At 41.9% G+C, this 24070-nt stretch overlaps 1 protein-coding gene across 2 annotated transcripts in view; it reads right to left on the reverse strand.

The window, feature by feature from the left end:
- The window catches only part of LOC122759062 (adenosine kinase-like), a 122667-nt gene that overhangs the window by 20497 nt on the left and 78100 nt on the right, over positions 1-24070 (reverse strand). For both annotated transcript variants that reach the window (XM_044013558.1, XM_044013559.1), the window contains exon 7: positions 17501-17671. In XM_044013558.1, the coding sequence (XP_043869493.1) occupies positions 17501-17671 (171 nt within the window). The remainder of the gene's footprint in view (positions 1-17500; positions 17672-24070) is intronic.

Raw genomic sequence — 24070 nt, forward strand, 5'->3', positions numbered from 1 at the left:
TGGTACATTGTGTGTCTTTGGGAGGAGGAGGAGGGCCACTGAGGAGGTTATAGCCCCGATAAGTTATTTACAACACTCCTGTTTTCCTCTTTCTGTCTGAGCATTTCAATAAGAGCTCATTTCAAAGACATTAAGGTTTTCAGCCCCAAACCATTTTTTAGGAGAGAAACAACTTTCACCATTGTAGAAAATGTGTCTTTAGTCATCGAAGTGCGCAAACCAGAGGAGAAGTTATTAGGTCTGGACACATCAGTTGGAAATGACAAATCACTTACTGCAAGGAACCTTTTAAACTAAACCGAGCATGACTGGTTCGTGACATCTTAAGCATTTTATCCAATTATCATTACTTATACATATATATATAAGTAGCCTTTATCGCAGTGGCATGTGACGTTTTCACCATTCTCTGCATGTGCGCGTGTGACATCACTCAGGCGCGTCGGACAGCCTGTCATAAATGCTCAGTAAAAACAACATCTGGCGTTCAACTCAAGCATTTCCAGGCACATTAATGCTGCATACATTACATGTGGGGGTGAGTGGAGAGGGAAAGTGCTGAATGAATAACTAACATGGTGATGACATCACTAGGGACTGTCAGGTGCCCTTGACCTAGGCCCCGTGGTCACTAAGGCCTCGTTCAGACCTGGTATTAACATCCGTCCTCAGCGCTGTTCACACCTGGCATTAAACTGCATCCTGGATGTGTCTCCTGTGACCACCTAAGATCGGATCTGGCTTCCCCCCACCCCGTGTTCACATACACACAGATGTCATTTCTATTCGCAGGAAGAAAAAAAAGAAGAAGATGTTTTTAACGAGTATGACTGTTCAGATGCGTCTGTCAATATGTCTGTGTGTCTGCTCCAGTGACAGGGACACAAAGAGAGAGAGACAAAAAATTATGCAGGAAGAGCTGATTGAATCAAAGCTCTTCCTGTGTTGCTATAACATGAAATAAGATGTTAACCATGAGAAAGAGAAATCATGTGAAAATCAGTGTTAATATGTTGACGGGGGCTACAAAGAAAATTACAGATGGGTGCTGATTAGATTAAAAAAGGAAAACAAGTGGTTGTAGAGGATGTCAGCTGAGGACACAGTCTCTAATGCTTCCTGAGGAAAGACTGTGTTCGTGCGAGTGTTAATACACGAGAATGTTGCAATATTTCATGATGTGATACTACAGTGGTGTTTTCACAGTGGTTTTGTGTTGTATTTATGCCTCCGACCACTAGTTAGCAGCAGGCTTTCAGCCATTTGTCTCACTGGACAAATAAACTGTATATTATTGTTACAATGAGAGCATTTTTCTAAAATAAATGAGTCCTTTATCAGTCCTGCAGGGGAAATTCTTTCTCTGCATTTAACCCACCCTCTACTAGAAACCTTCCAAGAATTAGGAGTAGCGCCCGGGGAGCAATGGAGGTTGAGAACCTAGCCCTTTTTTGACCTGGTGGGGAGACAAACCAGTTCCCTTTCCACTTGGCCACGGGATGGCCAAAATTTAAATATATTGCTATGCTCACAGTATCATAAAATATCTAAAATATCAATATATCGATAACACCCTGTATTAGAATACGCTGTATGGCCACATTCTTTCCAATATCCATTATCCATGAACTAGGACTGTACATTATACAGTCCTAGTTCATGCGTCCTTAAACCACCTGAAAAAAAGTGTTTTTTCAGAGCATACACTCAGGACAGATGGGATGGTTCAAACCTGTACTGACAGTAACCTGCATGTGATCAGATCACTCAGGAAGGATGTTAAAAGCATGTCTGACAGGAGTCAAACACAGCTCCTCCTTGATGCTCTGACATCAGCGCTCCCCTCTCCTCGTCCAGTTCAGGTGCTGCGGGAACAGGAAGCAGCCGCCACCTCCACAATATGTGGGCCGATGGCTTTAACGCAGGTGATTTTCAATATAATCATGCAAGCTGATAGCACCTCACTCATGCTGGGTGGAGGGAACACAGCTGCCTGCTACTGTGCAGGACAGATTAGGAGGAATAAATCACCTGTACTGAGCCCCAGTAAAGCTCCCTGGAGAATGTGGCAATCCTGCTCAAGCATGACATGCCACAAACATGAGGGTAAACACGGGCACAGGAATAACACACTCCAGAGAGGCAGGAGTCGTTTATGTTGCCTCTGGGACTTTACAACAACTGATGGCATTTCACTTTAGTTTTTTTTACCAAGCCATTAAGTGGCATGTTCCATGTCTACCTAGTTATTTTCCTACATTAACAGGGCTTTGGTCGTCAAGTTTTAATATGTACATCCATTTGAACAGTCGGAGTTACTGACAGATTTACATCTGCACAGACACTTAGGCTGGATTCCTAACTAGGGCTTCCTCAAACTCTCAAAAGTGTTTTCTTTAAGTGTCCATATTCTGAGAAATTGTCAGTGCTCTTAAGATGAATGTACAGCAATTTCCTCAAATGTGCCTTCATATCAGTGTGTCTTTAACGTCTTGAAGCAATGTTGTAAAAAAAAAAACAAAAAAAAAACACACTTACAAAAAACACGTGCCAGCAATTGTGATTTTCTCTCTCTCTATTAAATAACTCCATTTTTGTTGTTCTCCAGATGGTCTATTGTTGGGAGATAGTGCATTTTACATTTTTTTACATTTGCAAAGCTGTCTGCAGTTTGTATTAAATTTGAAATTCTGTCAAATGTCTAGCCTCAAGCTATGTTCATTATATAATGCATTGCAATAAACTGCAATGTCACATCTGCTTCGAAAGAGGGCTTTTCTGACGCCTTTTTTCTGTCCCCAGTCAAAATTCATGACTGCTGAGCATCTGTGGACTCAGTATCTGATTCAATTTAATCAGATTTAATTTTCCTATATATTCATATTTCCTTCAATTGCACACTGCAGTTCATCAATGCCTATGTGCTGTAATCCTACATTTAACTTTATTTCAGTTCATAGCTAAGTAGCTCAACACAGTGTTTGGAAAAAAGACTTTCACTGCAATGTTAACTTAGGACTTATCTAAGTGTTAACAGTGTTTGGTGTTTTCAGTGAGGAAAGGTGTGTCAGTGTAGAAGTGATGAATAAAACACTTTGAGATCATTTGTAGTTTTCTCCCGACAGTCACACTTTGGAGATTACACCTGCAGAATGTCACTGGAATAGATGGAAAATGATGGCGTCACCTGCCATCTGCTGTTAATTTTCCAGTCTGCTGTTAAGTTGTTGTCACTGCGGCTGTTGTGCTCTGAGGGTAAGAGACTGAGCACTTTTAAAAACTGGAGTTTAAAGAGTGTGGAAATCATTATTGACCATGATGCTGATTCTGGGGATGAGGTCAGAGCAGCAATATCCAAGAGGGTTAGCACTCCCACGGTCCATAGACATGCAGATTGGGGTTAGGTGGACTATGTATGTAGGCAGCTATGGCCTGAGTCATATTTTCTACACTCTGACACAACTAAAATAGTTTGATTGAACGATTTCCCCTTTAAATCCATTTTGATGAGAATTGTTCCAACTTTAAAGCAAGTGCAGGGTTGACCTATAAGCTTTCATGTCACCAATTTCTACAGTGCCCTTTCCTGCCAATCCATTATACACAGCACTAGCAGGAGCCTGTGCTCTCATCTAACTCAGTCGGCCAACGAGGGCAAGAGAGAGGTCTCCTTGCAAATCCACGGGGACGGCAGCAGCACCTACAGCGCAGGTCCAAAGGTTAAACAATCGGAAACATGTGCGGTACATAAATATCTCGGCTGATAGCAATCTCGGCGAGGGAGAGCAGGGTTTGCATAAAAGGCTTGGAACACAGGATGTAACCTCAGATAGAGCAGGAGGGAGCAGACGGGCATTCAGCCGCTCTGGTGGGGCTAATAGCAGCAGCAGTAGGAGCTTTGTGCTGGGGGGACATAGTTATCAGACTGATGGCCTTATCAGCACTAAGGGCCTCTATCACACACTATCTCACCTCTGGGCTCTAACAAGGGGTCAGCAAACAAAGTCAGACTACCAGAGACTGGCTATCTCTCAAGAAGCAACACTAGATGAAGGAGAAATGGTGGATGAAGTGGTTTTCCCAACAAGTGGAGCTAATGCAGCAGGCTTTTACAGCTCTGGCTCCACTCGGCTTATCAGATTTTTTAGAAATTAACATTTTTTAAATTACTTTTATATCATTAACTTTCTTAAAAATAATGATACATATCTTCAGATTAACCCCCTTGGCTAGTTTGAGTGTCAAACAGTGAACACACATCTGCAGTAAGAAACCCTGAAACCAGCCTGTGATATTTACTTGGGGAAACATGAGCCACTATTACTGAGAGTCATTGGTTGTTGTTGCTTGTCTGTAGGATTGTTTGTTCAAGGTCCACCTGATTGAATTTTCAGAACACTGGACTTTCCCTGTGAGAAGCGTTTTGTTTTTTATTTGTGCATATGAAAGCAACAGGATTCAAATTTTGATTCCAACTATCTGGGGCACATTCCAGGGTCAATACATCAAATTATCTTCAAATTGAAGTGGTTGAAATAATGTGTTTGGGTGAAACAGTAAATTAGACTGTTGTTAACACGAGTGGAGTTTCAACTCTCTGTATGCCCTCTGGTCATATGCCTGCTGCTAACAGCCTTGAAAATGTGTTTTTTTAATCACATATTATTTTACACTTAACAATACTGGCTATTTCAAATGAGAGACTTTCACTGTGTATTTGTGTTTCGCATGTGTTGTTCTCTCTGGTTTTAAGTAAAAGGAAGTGTTGTGTTACTTCCACACATAATTCAAAATGTAACACAAATCCAACAGCACTAAACAGCATGTTTGAATATGGTGCAGAATGCATTAAATCAGGTAAAACCCAGTGCATAGATTCCATTACTTTGTGCTTTAAAGCTGCAGCAGGCAGGATCTAAAACTAGTTGTTTGTTGAGTCAAATCAAAATAAATTGTACAGCCAAAATTCACAAATCAGTTTGCAATGGTCTGAAACCTCAGGAGGAGCTACAGAGGAAGGCTGTCTCTTCAAGGACAGACTTACGTGCAATACATGACTCATTCTATAACATTTTGCGATCAAAGTCCTGCGCAAATATTGACACATTTCTATTGAGTTTATTGTCTGACTCTTTCAGCCTTTTTCCTTCTTTCATGTTGTTTTGCAACTTCAGAAGTTGTCATCAATTCTACAATAGTATGCTTTCCTATTTGGGGGGTGATGTGCTAATCTCAGCTGACATAGGGCGATAAACGGGGGTCTCACCCTGGACAGATCACCAGCCCATGGTTTTAATTTTGTAGATATCACAAACGGTCTAGGAGTTAGAGTAATAAAAAGTAAGCATGCCAAATCCTGGCGGCGACGATAAGATGGTAACAGAAGGGTTAAAGGGTTGTCTATATGGAGCTGATTAGTAGTACAGTCAATAAGAGCTCTCGCTCTCTCTTTCTTTCTTTCTTTCTCTCTGAACTGCCATGTAATTGGTCCAAGTCTAATGTCACGGGGCAGATTTCCCCAAGACTGGAAACAGAGCTTGGGGAACGAACATGTTTATATTATGCTGAAAGATTATTATGGAATGATTAATAATGTGAAAAAAAAGATCTTGCCTACACCATTTTTACCTGCTTATCGGTGGCTGACACTCTTTCTCACTTTAATAATTGGTTGTTCACAAATAAAACATGACGAAATGCAAGATTCTAAACCAGGCAGTTTGTCACTGTGAACTGCGTCTATCGTTCCGCAGTATTGTGATTCTTTCTGTTTTGGGTGAATTCTGCAGACTTTACTCGGTCTAAACTTGACCCGAGACATGTAAAAGGAGATGGTAATTATGATTATTCCTATATTTATGGCTCCGTTATAAAAACTTTTGAGGTTAGGTCAAACTCTTCCCGTTCTTGCGGTCCTTATTAACCAGTAAATTTAACAGACATATGGTTGCAAAGAAAAGGTCAAGAAAGCAACCAGCTTTTTTTTCCTGCTCTAAATTGCTAAGAACAGTGACCATGCCCTCTTGTGTATAATAAACATATGAGCATTTGGCCTGCTCTATTTACCTCCTAATGAGAAACAAAGATCTGCTCTAGAGGGACTCACATGCTTCAGACAATGAAAAAAATCCAGGGAAGGGGAAAAAAGGGCTCTTAGAATAATTCAAACCATTTGTGTCCACAGGGGACATGAGAGCTTTGTCTGAATAAATTGTGCGTACAAAAATTGAGATGGTGTCCAACGTGTTTTCTGTTGATGTGGCATAAGATGGCCATTAACCGGATGAAAAGCAGTATGGAGGACAGCGGCCCTTCAACAGGGGGAATAAATGCATACAACAAATGTGGTAGAGGATGCTGGGAGGCAAAACATAATTGCCTGGCACCTTTAGAAGGAAATGCTGGACATGATGCAATTACAAAAACACAGTAAATTAGAAAAGCAAATACTGCACTCAATTCAACAGGCAGATAATCAGCATTTCTGAAGTCATTCCGTGGGTTCCAGTATCCATTGCATGAGGCAAAGTATTTGAGTATTACATGTGAATAGATACTTGTTGGTTGTATCTTTGTCTTTTTGTCTGTTTTCAGTTTTTCTAAGCATGTGGAGAATCAGGAGGTCCTCCAAACCGCACTGGAAAACATGACTGTATAGTCTGGACTGTGGGAATACAATCATGAGGAGACAAAGGCCAGTTCTTCCGCCAACTCTGTGTGGATAAGAGGATTTGAGATGTGTGTGTATGTGTGTGTGTGAGAGAGAGACAAGGGGGGCAACCAGCCAAACTCCTGGCAGCAGTGATTTGGGGGGAGGATAGGCATAATGGTTGTAAGGGTATGTAGGAAGCCTGCTGGTTCAAACTTCATCAAGTCGCTCCAGCAACAAGCTGATATCCTGTACTCTCTCCTGCTGTGACAGAAATGCGCTGGCCTCAGCGCCAGCAGAACGTGGGCACTATTGATCTACTCCAAGCACTATATCTCCTCTTACATCCATAATTATTCTCCTTCAGAGGAGTGCACCGTTTGCCCCGGCTGCCCGACTGGCTGACTGGCTGGCTGGCTTTCTATCCTTGTTAAAGATGCTCTATGGTCTCACATTTCATGTTGCTCTGCCAAGGACCCCCCCTCTCTTAACCCTGGCATTTTCAAATATTTCATGGTTCAGTCCCAGGGTTGGGGAAGGAGGTTTGGGCACGGCACAATTATAGTGGTTAGTCGGACTCCTCTGGTGGAGCCATGCTGGCTCCCAGAGTACCATGACTCGCAAACAGACAAGCCAGGAAAAACAGAGGAATGTTGGAGAGATCATTTCTCTGCTGTACTGAGTGCACTCTCTGACTGTACACAGACAGTAAAAGACCACAGCACTGTCACTTCAGTCCCATTTCCACCAAGCATTACAGTTCAGTTGAGTTTGGCACATAAAGTATTTGTATTTCAACTGCTTAAAGTCATACAGGGTACCAAAATAACACTTCCATACTGCCCTACTTCTGTTGGAGTTACTGAGCACAATGGTTCACCACCTAAAGGGGCACACAGTAGTTCAGCTCACCACAGCACTGCTTGGAATGTTACTACCTGATCTGCCTTCAGTTTCCAACTTGAGCTAAATGGTTGATAGTTGCTTCAGGTACATAAATATTGTGATGTCATATCAGCGCAACACAGTCACTACGTTTACCTGCACAGTTTAATCAAGATAAGGCCATAGTCCGACTAAGTCAGGCAACTGCACAACTTGCAGAGTCCGAGTATACATGCGGAGGAGAAAATCGATTTGCTGGCCGTGTACGCCTGACTCCGCCTCCATAGGTGGCACTGTATCTCTCTATAAGCAAGTGTGTATTGAATCAATTTCCTGTTGACCTGTAGATTTCTGACAACAGTAGAAGTTTATAGGTCGTCTCCTTCTACTTCCGGGTCAAAGACCGGGGAGGAAATTTTGGTCCAACGCCAGACTAACTAAACGTATTTATGCAGGAGTAATCGGACTATGAATCACCACCTAAATGGTAGTCCAACTAAGACTAGCTTGATTTTAACATGCATGTAAACACACTTACTGTCACACGCCAATATTAAATATTAAATTATTATAATGACGCAAATAAGAATAACGCAAAGGGTACAACAAAGGGTAACAGTCGAGGACGTCCAGTGTTTCATGTTCTTTCCTTTTGACATGTAGCCGTTTATAACACAAAGAACAGATTTGTTTGAGAGAAGGCTGCAGTGCGTTATTTCCCTCCTGTCGTGTGGAAGTGACAATTCTCAACCTTTAGGAGCTGGACTACTACTGGTAAACTTCCAAAATCTGGGAAGTTGTTTCGGTACCCTACATTTAGTACATTTTAACACCATCTTCTACTCACGTTTGAGACATTTTATTTATAAGGTAACTAAGTTTAACCCTACTCTTAGCCAATAACACGAAAGAAAAGTGATATTAGAAAGTCTGTTCACTTTTTATTTAACTTGATTTTAGTATGTCAACCATTTTAGTGGCATTATCACAAGACGAAGTAAACACCTCATGAAAGGACTTGTTCCTTCCTTCCTGCTGGCGCCTTGGTTGATTGAATATTGTTGACTGCAGTGAAATCTACTCACTGGGCACATACGAAAGAAATTTTCAGGCCTCCTCTGATGCAGGATACTCAGCTAGCAGACGTTCTGGTGTGTCCAACACAAATGAGTTGGACAAAAATAATACAAACTGTCACGGTGGTTATTTTTGTCTCTCTGCAAAATGACTAGCACTGTTCATCCACTCTCGCTCATCACATTGCTTTAGGATGATGTGATTCTGTGCCAACAGGTGGATTGTCGTGGCAAAATATCGGACAATGGGTTCATTCTATGTAGGTAATGTGCATATGGGTCAACTTTGTAAAAAGCAGGTGTGAGTTATACACTTTGTTTAGGCTACAACAGCTTCTCAACAGTGTTTGTAGTCTACTTAAAAAAAAGTCCTGGCTGCATTGCGTCTTGTTTCATTTAGTATAATATCTTTATTACCATATTGTTTATTATTTTATCTGTAGCAGCCTTTCAAATTTATTTTCTGTGAATTAAAATTTAAGTGTAACACACTTGCAACCGACTCAAGAAAAGCTCTTCATCGGTTAAAAGCGATTTATTAGATGTATGCTACTGTATCTGAGCAAGTTGGACATCAAACGTGTCTGAACCTTGTTTGAGCAGCCACACTCAGGCAGAGTGAAAACACTTGGTGTTCACACATGAAATGTGCTACAAATAGAGAAGTGTAACATTGTGGAAAAAAACATCCCAAATAGAAAAGAAACGCTTCAATATTTTCTGCTTCGTTTGCAGCCATGCACATTCCAGAGTCATTTCAGGCACAGCACTAAGACACACATTCATCTTTCAACCTGGGACAGTGTTCAATATTTTATTCGTCTGACTTAATTTTATCAGCGACTTAAAATTGTTCACTTGCTGTTGAGTTTGAGCAATGGACTGAGGTGAAAGACACAAAACAATTACAGACTGTAACTTGTTTCTGGCACAATTTGTGACGTCACGTTTCACACTTGGGTAAAAAAAACAACACAGGGCAAAACCAGCACTGGGAATGGGAATGGTGTTAATTGCATTTTTTAGATGATTCACCAGGGTTCAAACATCCTGAAGATACCTGCTAATTTTAGTGTGGTAAGAGGCTGAAGAGAGCGAGAGAGAAGTTCAATCTCTGGCTCCTTTCTCTCCTGCGAGGAGCCAAGAGGTTGACGGCATTTGGAGACCGTCACCTGATGTTTAAGGGAAAATGTGGTCACTGAGGCAACACTTGAAAACCACTTCTGTGGTTAAGTGACACAAGACAGTCCTTAATAAAAAAAAAAATATTTAATTTGCTTTAAATGGCGTCACTTTAAAGGCAACCAGTGTTTACTCGCGACCCCTTGGTGCACAAGTCTATGAGCTGCAAGCAGTTCAACTCATGAGTCATTAGAGGAAAAATAAGCAAGTTGTGAAGCAGAAAAGTTCTTTATTTGCTTATTTTCCATTCTTTCATAAAATACCAGGGGGTCCAGATCTCAGGGTCAGGAACCGCTGATCTTGTATTAAACAAGGAATAAGAATGAACAAGAGGAATACAAATGAAAACAGGCAGTCGTTGCATTTAGAAAATCATCACCGGTAATGTGCGCTATGAGTCATCAAACAGCTCACTGACTGTACGTCACGCAGAAGGTCAAAGCACTCTGATGTCGAACGGAAGGCATTTGACTCATCACAGGAATAACACATTTAATTAAAATTCAGATGTGAAAGACATGAAAGAGAGCAGCAGCTAATGCTTTGTGTCCTTTCTTCCAGTGACACGTTGGGATTGTTCTGCTTTGGCGACTTTCGAGATGGTTCTGTGTTTGTGCTCCCAGTTGGCCTGTGAGGCCTTGTGAATAAACACATGGAGGTTAATGTCTCATGTTTTTTTTTTTTTTTTGCCCGCTCTCTGCAGACAACCCTGACAGGAGAGGAGCGAGACAGAAGAGCCTAAAAGGAAAGCTGTTTCAGTAACACGCTAATCTAGCTCTTACATCTCTTTGTTTGAGGCAAGGAGACGGATATTTTTCACAAGCTACAGTCAAAGGGCACATCTTGAGTCTGTGAGTCCACAGTGGGTGAGCTGTCGAGGGAAAACGCAATCTCCCATTCATATATAGGTATACAAATTAGGGCTGTATTAGGAGTTAATGCAGCCGAGATTAACACATTTAACGCAGTTAATGCAAGTTTGTTTACTTCTGGTGTGCACTGACCTCTGACACGAAAGCCGGAAATTATCCGATAGGAGAGACTGAGAGACGGTAGCTGAAGAGGGAGAGAGGTGAGGGATTGTTGGGCGGAAGGATCATTTGCCTTGACTGTCCTACAAAAAACAGGTGCGCGACTAATTGCTGAGACCTGTGCAGAGGAATTCCTCGACATTGTGGTGTGAAAAGTACGTGGCAAACTAACCACTCTAGGTACCGATAGTGCCCGTAATATGCTGGCAGCTGCCCAGAGACTTGCATTTGGATACTGACACTGTGTGGCTGACTGTGCTTTCTCTCTCTCTCTCTCTCTCACACACTCTATCTCACTCAAAATGTGAGATTAATGAGTTAATCTATTGACAGCCCTAATATATATATATATATATACATACACACATATATATATATATATATATATATATATATATATATATATATATACATACACACATATATATATATATATATATATATATACATACACACACATATATATATATATATATATATATATATATACATACATACATATATAGATATATGTACACACCCTAAGGGGTATGCGGTATGTGAACTGGACCATCACCGACACATACTAGCAGCAAAGAGCATGCACTTCCACAGTCCCGCACGTGTCACAGAGGCGATAAACAGCTGGGGGCCTCACCACAGAGATAAGGCTTCCGAGCAGTCCACCAAACAAACAAAGACAAATGACAAATCTGTGGAGGTGTTAAGAAATGACACTATATTGTCCATGTATCTCCTCCGCCCGACTGTTTTCCCAACCATATAAACACACCGACATACTGTATATATATGTATATAGTTATACACCTACTCCAGCCTGTCCTGGAAAAATCATTAGAGCCCCCACTACCCCACACACACGCACACACACACTGCATGCAGATGTAGAAAAACAGGGCTGAAAGCCAAACCGCCTGAGGGGATTTCATGACAATAACCTTCTGTAGAACTGCTTGTATCCCTCCACCTAGATCATGGAGAGTTGCTGAAGGATGGATGGGGAAAATAGGCGCGATAACCACACAAACTATTCAGCAAGGAACACTGACACAAAGTACAGAGGAGGGAGAAATCTGTGTCATTTTGCGCTCATGGCCCGGAGAGATGGTGGGCTAAATGCTCTTGCGAAACAGCTTGAACATTGAAATGATGATGGCTGCTTTTACCTCAGCAAAGCACATTAATACATAGCTGAATGCCATTTCCACTTTTGTTAAATGGCTCACCTATTGAGTATTCAATTACAATGGCTGTCTCTCGTTTGGAAGACAGGCCCGGGACCCATATAAATAAGCTCCCTCTGAGTGCAGAGCTGCAGAACACATTGGACAGCAATGGAAGGCATGTGGAGCCTCTGTATGGGGGTGGTATGTAATGTTAATGGCAGAAGAGTGAAGAGGTTGTTGGGTATTGGCTGTGGGGCAAAAACAGTCCTCGTCTGCAGGATAATTTTTTTTTTTTTTTTAAAGGAAGCACATTTTTAAAGCATTTAGCTCCGATTAAAAAAAGAGCCCAGGCATATGAAATGATCTGAACGAGGAAAACCATGGATCCTGGCTTTAAAAAACATCAGTCAGGGTGATTAATTCAGTCTTGATTAATTGTTCCATTTGTCTGTGATACGTCTAAAATTCCACAAGACAAATCTGCCAGTAATGGTCCAATCCTTCCCCCCCCATTGTGTGGTTTATCTTTTATGCTCAAATAGCAAAAGCAAATTGTGGCTAATTTTATCGTCGAATCCACTGGCATGTGGTTTTTCCAGCAGTAATGATTCCCTCATTCAGGCCTAATTAACTGTGGCCATTAAACGGAGGGAAATGTAATGCCCTGGGTTCCATGTCAGGTAGTCAAAAGGAGGACAGCGCAGGAGGACTCAATTAGACCTGTGCTGCTGTCACTGGGTTATCACACGACGTGTTTGCCAATTAAAGTGAAGTAGCCTCTGATGTCTCTGTGCCTCCGCTGGCACCATCTCAGAGGCTCTGGCAACGCGGGAGCGACGTCCCTGTCCTCGCAACCACCACCACCACCACCACCACCCCACAGACACGACACGACACTATTCCCCAAAAAGGCAGTAATTACAGGATGGATAGAAGACTGTTATATAAGTGCAAAGTTGCTGATAGGCCAAGCAGGGACTGCTGATGCCAGGTTTCAAACAAGTACCAGCAGGATCAAGTTACAGCAGAATTATCCAGGGTGGACTCAGTCAGAAACAGAGACACATTTCAACAGCAGACGCAGGCAAAAGAAAAAAAAAAGTGAGGGAGTGAGGAAGCAGAGGCTATTGGCATCTTTTGGAGCCTGTGCTGTTGCTGTTATGGAATTCCAAACAATCAACAGCGAACAACAAAGCCCCTGGTAACATTTTGAAGCATAAATTATTCTGACTTCAACACGCCATCCAGAACAAGAATAAATGATGACAAGCGTGTATTAAAAAGCAAACACTGTCACTACCAAAGATGACCAATCCCACCAAAAGTGAAAGACATGCAGCTCAAAATGTTTGAAACAATGTTTATCCAGCTGCTGATACCCTGTGGAAAAGATTAAAATGTTGAGGTAGATGTGTGTGGATTTTGTTTAAAAAACCCCGAAACCACTGAACATTTATTTTTCCTCATGTCAAGTCACAACACAGTTTTGGAAAAATACTGACAACTGACTGAACTTTGGAAGAGATGCTGCCTCCTTTGATAGTTTTCAGGTTTTAAATTTCATGGAAAGTCTGTCGAGTGTAATGTCACAGATAGTATCATGTTATTGGACAAACATCAGAGTCATAAAAACAAATGAAAGAACTGTAAACTCTTCATGTTCTCTTTTAAAAATGTGCTGGAGATACAGCTACTTGCCATCTATTGAGACAATTTCCAAAAACAATACTTCGTCTCCACAGACCACATAAAAACACGATCAAGACTCTGCCTATTTAAATGTCCTTGCACTATCTTCAAGTTTGTCAACCCCTCCTCTGTTTCTTGATGTATTTTGTGTTCTGTGATCCCAGTCGTGACGGACATTGCAGAGCTTATATCTTAAAAACTGTAATATTGCCCTAAATTATGATAATTCACTTAAATAACATGAGCTCCTACAGCTGCTTTTAGCATATTTTCACCAGTGTGAGTGGCTCTGAATTTGTGACTCAGTAAGAGTGGGAGAGAAAGACGGAGACAGGCAGACACATTAGCCTTTGCTGATGGCACATTCTGCAGGGCTATAGAAGTCAGCCTGCATGATCCTGACTGTCACTGACTTGTTATGAAAGCATGGGGGGGCTGAGGCTGATCCATCACTTTGGGGGTGGAAGTTGGGGCGAGAGGAGGGTCGGGGACTGGAATGGATGAGCGTGGGCGAGGCAGCCCTGTTGCCTGTCACTCACCAAGCACCGCTGCATGACCGCCAACCTTGTCTGTGCACAATGGGAGGTCTAAGGCTTGACTGTACGAGCAGTCATTTCCCAACTCCCTCTTCCAGCAAAGAGGAAGACCAAAAGGTTTCAAAACACACTGGACAGGCCTTAGTCCTGAGTCGACCCTGGAAGACCTCACTGCGCGTGCTGGCTGAGTGGTGAATATCTGCCCTGTTTCCCAATGAAGCTCTTATTTTAGGCAGACCAAGCCGCGTTCAATTGCGGAGAGAACAAGCTCTGACAGAGTCTCCCGATGATAATCTCCTTCAACAAACATACATTGCAATTATCCGGAGTCATTAAACTGTAATGACTGGAGGTGTGAGCAAACGTCTTACGCAAACAGTTACAGTGCCACCCACCCGAAAATACAGAACGCTGGCAAAATGTACAACGTGAGTTAGGAGACAGACTTGTTCCTCGCAGCAATTAGGGAGCGAGGGAGAGGTGCATATGTAAAAGGGAGGTCTTATGTTGGGGGGAGCAAAGAAAGGGGGAAACAGCTGAAGTCAGCAACAGCAATAAATCCTCAAATGCTGAGCAGTTTATTCCAGTTCTGTCCTGGGCTGTGGACCCAATCGCTACCTAAAGACGGGGCTCTGTTTAGTAGCTTTAGGAGAGGGGAGGCCAACTCAGTCCAGTGGTCGCGCACTCCCCTCCCCTCCCCCTCTACAGAAAGTGCAGTTTGTCCACGCAGTGCCTGCGAGTCAAGCGCAGCCGACCTGTTAGAGGATACTTCCCAGCAGCCCCATGGTCTGTGACCACAGCTTGACCTCCAACCAGCCACTCACTTTCTCAGAGCTGAGAGAAATCGATAGATTAACCGGCATGAAATGGTGACATGATTGAGATGAATGATTACTGGGCTAATTCTTATTCATCTCTTTATGTCTCGGTGATAAGTGAGAAGTTAAATTGATACTGAGGAGAAACAGAGAGCAATGAGTGGGATCTAACAGTGGACCCGGCAGTTTAATTTTGCATTAAACGAGGGGAGGGAATATCTCTTTAAACTAGAAAGCACTCAAAGAGAACACACCTTCACCAAGCAGATGATTTCATAAATATTCAGAAGAAAAATGACTAATTATGAGGGCTTGTATGAGGATTAATTGTTATTCATTTCAAACACTTGATGGAATAATAATATTTGTTAGTTCTTTTGATAGTCATACCATAGTCAAACAGTAATCTGTTCAGTCCTGTACGGTACATAGTCTCAAAATAATGGTCTCCAAGGAGCTCGACCCACAGCTGATTGGGCGACAGAAAAGTGTCAACCCCTTACGACCGGTGTTTCTTCAGCGCCGACAGACTATTGTCATATAAAGCTTGACGTAAACAGCCAGAAACCATGCAGAAAAAACTAAGCTGCTGGATGACCTCTGTTGTTGTCTGTTGTGTTGTGTTTGATGTTGTTGGTCATTGTCAGCACACTGGTACAACACGGCCATCGGGCACAGCGCACACCCCGCCTACCAAGTGAAGGTCCTGTTATACTACTCTAATCAGAGCCACTCTCAAGATTCCTTCCTCACTCATTTCCTGCTACACCAATGCTGCCTCACATTGCTGTCACTGGCTAAGCATTTCCACCACCACCACCCCAGCATCGACTTTTCTAGATGAGTCTCAAAGAGGCTAAAAGTTTCAAATATTGTTCAATGTTTTGCTTGGGCTCCCTCTTTGGCTTATCATGCTGTTTGGTCAACCCATGGAGCATTTACAGAGCAGAGTGAGATCAGTGCCAAATCCAACTACATTTCCATTTGTTGCAATAAATGATTCAATTATGACAATAGTGTTCATGACAGTAAAGTTTAGTAAATATGCTCTGCAAATCTTTTGGCTGACCCCCTCAACACAAGAGTGCAATCAGGAAAACCCCCGACAAAACAATCATATTTAAATGGTTCAGGTTTTCAATCCACAAGAGACATGATAATGTGATTTTTGGCATCAGGGGAACTTAATTATTAGTGTTTCTGTGTAGTAATAATAATAATAATAACAATAATAATGACACCACATTTTCATTACTTGCATATGGTTGGATAAAGACGCATCTCACTCTGAAAACTTGGATTAACTTAGCTCTTAACCCTGCTTTCTTCCCTTCCAGTCTCTACTGAACTGCAACCTGAACTGATCTCCACACTTCATTCCTGACTGAAGTGACGTGACTAGCGCTCACACACTTCATGCTGGTACTTCTATCAAACACAAAGGGAAACTCGCAGACCCACAACAAGACCGAGTCACGTATACACAGGTGCAGTCACGCTGTTTTCACGTTGGCGAGTGAAGCATGAGAGATGGGTGTACAGTTGCCGAAAAAAAATTACATTAATAATGTAATTATTAAGTGTTTGTATGCATCCGCAGACAGAGGGATACTGATGAGGGGTGGATGTTTGAGCTCAGGCAGAAACAAAAGTGAGACAGCAGATTAAAAGTCTGACATGAAGATGGGACCAAGATTAGCCTGATGCCAAGATTCAAGTCTTTGTTGTACTAAATATTTATACTCAAAATTGCCCTTACAGAAGGCTCACATGTACGCCTCGTATTAAAATCATGGTGCTGGAGGTGGCACGGATATCGATGTAGCAGGTGCCAAAGTGATGGTGATGGGATGTCTGCCGTGTCGGCCATTGTTGGGTGCACTTTGTCTGACAAAAACAATTGGCAATGGAGAGAACAACCTTGTCCAAGAGCTCTGGTTCGGGGCTAAACTCATATATGTGATTGATCGGGCTCGTAGCTGTGTTAGAATATTCCCCTAATGTTATTTGACCGGCCAAAGCTCTTGCTGCCTCTCAGGATGCTGTTCGGTAACACTCGACGCCGCTTCATTCAACGTAAATAAGAGGTGTCCCAGGCCGTGCGAGTTAACCGTGACAGAGAGGAAACACTGCATTGAGATTTAGTTAATGAGGTTATATTAATAAAAATGTGGAAAAAAACAGCGGGAAAAGCCACACAGAATAATAATGACCCGGACTTGTTTTGCCCATAAAGGTCATGGGAAAACAAATGACCAAGGACCACGATAGTTCAGTCAGTAGCAGTCAAAATAAATGACGCTTGTCAGGGATCATCAAAGTCACTAGGATACATTTTCAGGAACACTGACTCTCAACACAATACATGGTAATATATTGATTATTGATTTATCAAAGAATTTGTTGTTAAATAATAAACATGTACTGAACACCTTTATCAGAACCATGTGTGAGCAAATGTCTCTTACCGTCTCATTGCCAAACAGGATGTCCACATAAGGCATGACATTCATCAAGTGCTTTTTGAAGAACTGGCTGATGAAAGGTGCCGAGAGGTTCAGGCAGAAGATCTTGTTGTTGTCTGAAGCGTGCTTCGCCACTTTGAGGATGGACTCAGGGGACACGGTCAGGAAAAACCCCTAGGAAACAAGATAATAATATTTACTTTGTTCATGTTTTCAGTCCTTTCCCTGACGTCAGCTGAATCACACAAATTAATCTGTACAGTACTGCTGTATAGGCTGCATTATCTGTGGACCGAACTCCAGGCCCCTGTGGACTAAGAACACTTTAAACTGCTAATTTGTGGGTTCTGGATTCTGACAGGGCAATTTTAGGTTGACAAGACTTGGTATTACTGAAATAAAACAGGAGCCAAAATGATGGGAAAAAAAAGCAGCAGTAGGGCTTAAACATTTATCGGCAGTGTTTTCTTAGAATATACACAGAGCAACAAAGAGGAGGAAAAAGGGGCAGAAAAAAAAAATTCATCCTTGACAAAGCCTATGGCTGCGCTCCAAGGCTCGTACTGGAGGAAGCAACGTGCACGTATCCAATGATAGGGTGAACAAAAGTCTCGTCTGGACTCTCCTTACTTGGAAACAAGAGAGGCAGGTCCACTCATTGTGTGAATGAATACAAATCAGGTAAGAAAACACCTTTGTGTTTCAGGTGGAAACCTGAAGCGAGACTCTCCTGCAAGCCACACAAAAACACTCCTCCTTTGATACTGATCTCCTTAACCTTGTTTTTCAGCAACAAGCTGCTCTGTAAAACCACTGTGTCACAATAGGGGCAAAATGAAGGGGGGGGGTGGGGAGCACTGAGCACAGTGATACATTTAATCTGGGTGAAAAGCGTCCATTGTGGGCTACAGTGCAGTTCTCATTAAAGCACTATGACTTTTGCAGCAATGGAGGGGTGACTGCTTTGAAAATGAAAAGGGCATAATAGCAAGGAGGTTACTATGTCATCTGTAGGGATGTTAATGATTAACCGGTCATCAGCTGCAAAGAATTTAACAGATGCTAAATGCATTTTTTTAATTAACTCACCATGTCTTTTTCCTTTCTTTTGGCAGGTCATTTCTTCTGGACCACACATGCATTGTGATTAAATTTTATACCAGCATATAAAGTTGCTAACATAATTGGAGGGGAAAGAGGTCAAAGCGGAAGGAAACAAAATGTGAGACGTGAGGAGCTGCCCCTTCGTTGGGGCACGGTGCCACTACACTACACTACAGCTGTGACTGTAGTGTAGTGGAGGTGGAGGACAGCGCGGGACAGCGCGGAACAGTGCAGGACAGTGCGGCTGCAGCCATGGTGCTACCCATTGGGGACACCTACGTTTCGAGTGCATCAAACAGCAGTGAAACAGAGGTTAACACACTTGCACCCCTCTGGACGTAACTCCCCTTGACTGGTGGAAAGCAAACATGCCACGATTCCCAAGGTTCACAAGGCAGAGTTTGCAGCCTGGACTGGAACAATTAATGGCCGAGGATATCACATCACTATCAGAGAAACCTTTGCCTTAACAGGTGTATCCCAAGGATACGTGGGCTACCCAATGATATTTAAACGAAAAATCACATACAGCTTTAAAATAACAATTGTTTGGTTTTAGTAGCCTTAGAAGAATATGTATTTTAGGCACCATTTTGTCCTGCCTTAGTTCTACAGCAGCTGAAAGCATAAACCAGAGCCAGAGAATGTGCATTTGAAAGCTCAAGTTTACTCCGCAAACAAAGAAGAATGACAGCATTTCAGGCATGTGAAGGCCACCATAGTGCCTTGATATGCTTGGTAAAGGGAGGGGTGAGCGGGTGAGCGGGTAAATGCTGTTGTTTGTTCCAACCTACAGTCGATAAGTCTTACACATCTGACCTTTAACAAAATTGCAGGAAATGTGTAAACCCTAGTTGTCAGTCAAATGTACGTCACAGCGCAGATATGCATGGGAATTGTTTATGGTACATTCTTGGTGTCATTCACTCTCTGGCAGACGTTGGTGTTGTTCTGCAGTTCTGTGTAGCTTGTGAAAAATGTCTTTAAATTAAGGCCCAAGTCAGGGCCTGCAGTTGCTGTGTCACCGTGCCATCTGTTAAAGACTGAAAAGGTGTTTTCAATAGGTCTGGGAGCACAGAAGGAACTCACTGTGGGCTAATGGCCCATCACTGACACTGACATTTTTCTTTTGCGGCATGCCAACATGTCAGGGGAAGGGGAGATTGTTTTCTGACACAAATGGTCTTTTTTTGGTAGTTGAAAATAAACTGTCATGGTAACTGTAATGTTAACACTGATCAAAGACCTGCGGCTCGATCAAATATCCTGAGGGGTTTTGAACTTGAAAAGCCATGCCACAGCTTCTCTAATCACACAGTGGCTCTGTGTAATTTACTTCTAACCTCAGTACCACTGCCAGAGCCATCACACATTGCTCAGAACTCAACGCTAAAATACATTCACTGATTTCTGGATGAATTATATCCCTGCAACACTAAAATAGCACTATCCTATTATATTTAATTGCTATCTAAGCACTCAAGTGTGTCTGACTTTGATTTGAGGTGATGATGTATGGATGTCACAACCAGGAACCACAAGGCATTCTAGGTGAAACACTTTGCAGAAGAAGCCAAACAAATCCAGAGGGTGAGGCCAAGTTTGGTCAAGGAATTAATAAAGCAAAAATACTGGGATGGGACTCTTGTCACAAGGATCAAACTGAACAGGCAGAGAGGGAAGGGTAAACACAGATTAAATACCCAAGAAGAGAAGGAGAGGGGAAGATAATTAGAGTTAGGTGCAACACGTTTGGGTGGAGCAGACAAGAAGGAACCACACAAGGGCAGGAAGTTGCAGGGAGGGGTTAGAGACACCAACATACAGAAGGGAATACTGCAATAAAAACAAACAAACAAAAAGATGGAATAGAAAAACATACTGCATCCATCAGAGGGATAATGTGTTGTATTGACAACTCTTCCAAAATGAAAAAGAATTAGGAATGAGTTGATATGACACTCAAAATATACAGTATCAGTCTGATACTGGAAAAAAAATGTCAAGATGTCAACCGTATCAGACTCACACTGGTGCTGGTAGGAATTCAAAGTTGTTATATTCAGTATCAGACAAAAAAAGTGATATTAAACCATGTTGAGCTAAATATAAACCCAGAGAGTCAAATAAAATTGCATCATTAAATTACACACTAGTCAATAGGATTCAGTACCATGAATCAGTGTTTAACCCAGAGGTGATGGTTCAAGAATACATTATCTCTCAACATCTTGTGAAAAATAATCAATTTGATTCATAGAATATATAAATTTTAAGGACCAATAATCCACTTGCAAAATCATTCCCCCTGTGTTTAAGTCAAAGTAATGCTGCAGGAATCTTGTTCACAGAATTTATACAGGGCATTTTTTTCCCCACCAGGCTCCAAATGTTGCGACTCCTGTGGCTTGAGGGAAAAGAAAAAGGGCTCAGTTTGAGCCATGTGAAATTCCACTTCCCATCAGAACTCTCTGTCAACTACGAAACAGGAGAAGTTAAGTCTTTAGTGCTGTGGTGCAGATCGTGTATCAAGAATACCAGCTCCAGTTTCCCAGGTGTCAGAGAGCCTTGTGAAGTGGGGTGGACTATCACGTTTCCAGGTCAAGATGATCAAAGCCGTGGGTACACTTCGCACAATTTCCATCCAGCCAAAACATTCAATAAAGCTTTCAGAAATGCATTTTCCTGGCAGACAATAGTGTGGAGCGATGGTTGGCCGTGTCAAGTAGTAATTTGAGGGAAGAGCTGGAAGAGCAGGGCATCCATTTTCAATGTTTACCCTAAAAAGTGGAATGACTTCCACTTTACTCACACAAAGAAAATGTCTAAATGCTACTCTGAGGCTAAATTAGTGGCAATCTCGCCATAAAGCTCCTAACTACACAGCAACAGCACACTATCACACTTTCCCTGCTTTGTATCAGCGCTTCCTCAGGGGCTGCTCACATCTGAAAAGCTAGGTGTGATGGATGACATGGTGTCACCGGGCTTAAAATAAAAGTGGACATCTGAAGGGTAAAAATGATCTATTTTGGGAAGGGCATTTTCATTTGCACCAGCAGGCGAGGTGGTCATGGAAAAAAGAAATGACCCTTTTTTTTTTTTTAGGTCTATTTTAATTCTGCAGGGATCAGGGGGAGTGTTCAAAGCATTGTGTCATGGAAGTTTTGTTTGACACGTCCCATTATCAAAGAATGATGGAGGGATTTTACGCCATCATCACCTTCATAACAAGAGGGACAATGAAAACTGAATCACACTCATTTTCCTCTGAATCGTGCCAATGGCAGACAGATACGGGTGAGCATCTACCTCCATTTACCACACAACTAAACTACATTCTCAATTACTCGGGACGTAACGATATTGTTGATTTCATCATATTGCGAGAACAAAGGTGTCTCAATACACCATCAATACACCATCGTCATCTGCCAGGAAAAAGAAAACCGTTTGTTTCACTCCCAGTTGAGTAAAGAAGTGAAAACTACAGAGAACATCACCCAGTGCCTCTACCTGTCAAGTAAAACCAAAATAACAGACAACAGAGAACAGCGCATGGATGTAAGAAAGAGAAGCATTTTGGTTTCTCTGTGTCAAGAAAAGTTGATGACCGAATAAAAAAGCCCAAGGTAGACTATTGTATTCTTTTTGAAATATCACAATAAAACGTCTTCATGTGGACCTGACACCGGTGTGTTATTATATCAGGGAATTCTGATACCGTTACTACCCTTATTACATAAATAAACGTCTGCCATGCAGCAGAGCAAAAGCAAAACATCCAAAAGATGTCCGCCGCACCGCAGACCACAGCGCGAGACCAGTTCGACATCAAACATCAGGAGATTGTTAGATTGTCGTCTTGCTGTGCCGAAAGCCACAAAATTGGTATCATCACCCTCATTTACTCAGAAGCACCGCAAGAATTTACACACTCCTGTTGTGTATCTGTAGATATGTAAATAAGTCGCGTCATTTTGGTTCAGATAATACGTTCCTTCAGTTTATTCGAGGTATATTCAACAGAAATGTATGGTGGTCAAAACTCCAATGGACTGCTGTTGTGATTGTTGTTCAGTGTCTGCAGGATTTGCAAACAGGTAACAAAATGTACTAACAGGTGTATGATGATGATGGCTACAATAGACCAAAAATGAATGAATGCATTTTAGAATTTGTCTGATTCTACACGTGCGTATGTTTTGGTTGTGTTTACCCACAATGCCCTGCGTTGTAGTCCGATTCCTGCGTTTGATTCACTTGAAGCGAACCAAGACCTCAGTTTTTAGGCAGCCAAGAGTTTGGTTGCACATTCACACCTCACCCAAATGAACCGGACTTTCCGAGCAAGCAAACAAACTAGGGTTTGATTAAGAAGGGCTGGTGTGAATGTACCTTAAGACTACAGGAAGTGGCAGGAATATCAAAACTACAATGTTTGTTAACCCTTTAAACTGTCGCTCTTGTAGACATGGTTGCTATCGCTGGAGTTTGATGTGTTCAGTGTGTACTGAAATCTTTTCAAAATCGGTAATGACTGTGAAAGTTGTGTAGTGTGTCCCTTGTGAGTCCTTGAGACATAATACCTAGTAGTGACGTGTGCAGACATTTGCATTCACACATACATTGGACAATCTAATGAGAATCTCTGGAGTTTGTGACATGTTTGAGGCGGTTATATTGATTTTGATCATTTTGTAGTGCTATTGTCTATCGTGTTTTGATGTGTGATTACTCTTCAAAGGCAGGATTTTTCCTGGATTCTTTATTTCATCTTCTCATCATTACCAGAAGCAGCACTAATCCATCCCCTTGTGTGTTGTTGTTTACGTGCTATTATCAGTCTGAATGCAACCAAAACCAATTGCAACTGATGAATTCATGGATTCATGCTTTTCCCTGTTTTGGTTCGATCTCTCTGCCTGGCTCGAGTCCACTAATGGGTTTTACTTAACCTTTGCTCGGCTCTCTGCCTCTGCTGAAAAGTAGAAGCATTTCTGCATTAACTGCTTTTGGACAATGTACAATATCACACCACTAGATTACAAACCGCATAATTGCTCTGATACATCATTTAAGGTTTCTGAATGCTCCACTCAACATTTGTTTCTTACCCAGCAAAGAACAGCACATCCCTTTTTTTGGTGCAAAGTGTGGGGAAATTTAATTGGGTGGAGGAGTAATGTGATTGTAAGTTTAGACCCTTAAGGACCCGAGTCAGATAAGAAAAACCTTCTATCAGCACAAAATTGGAGGAAACCTCAGGGGAGAGACATGCATGAGATAGATAAAACTTGAGGAGAGAAGAGAAGCAATGGCAGATTTACAATGAGGAGAATAAAAAAGCATAATAAAAGGCAAAAAGTGTACATTTGAAAGCAACAAAGACAAAAAGTAGATCATGTACAATCCTGTAAAGCATCTACGTTTCAAATATAGACTTCTGTTTATCCTAGGTATACATTC

Source organism: Solea senegalensis, linkage group LG18 (genome assembly GCF_019176455.1).
Source record: "Solea senegalensis isolate Sse05_10M linkage group LG18, IFAPA_SoseM_1, whole genome shotgun sequence".
NCBI lineage: Eukaryota > Metazoa > Chordata > Actinopteri > Pleuronectiformes > Soleidae > Solea > Solea senegalensis.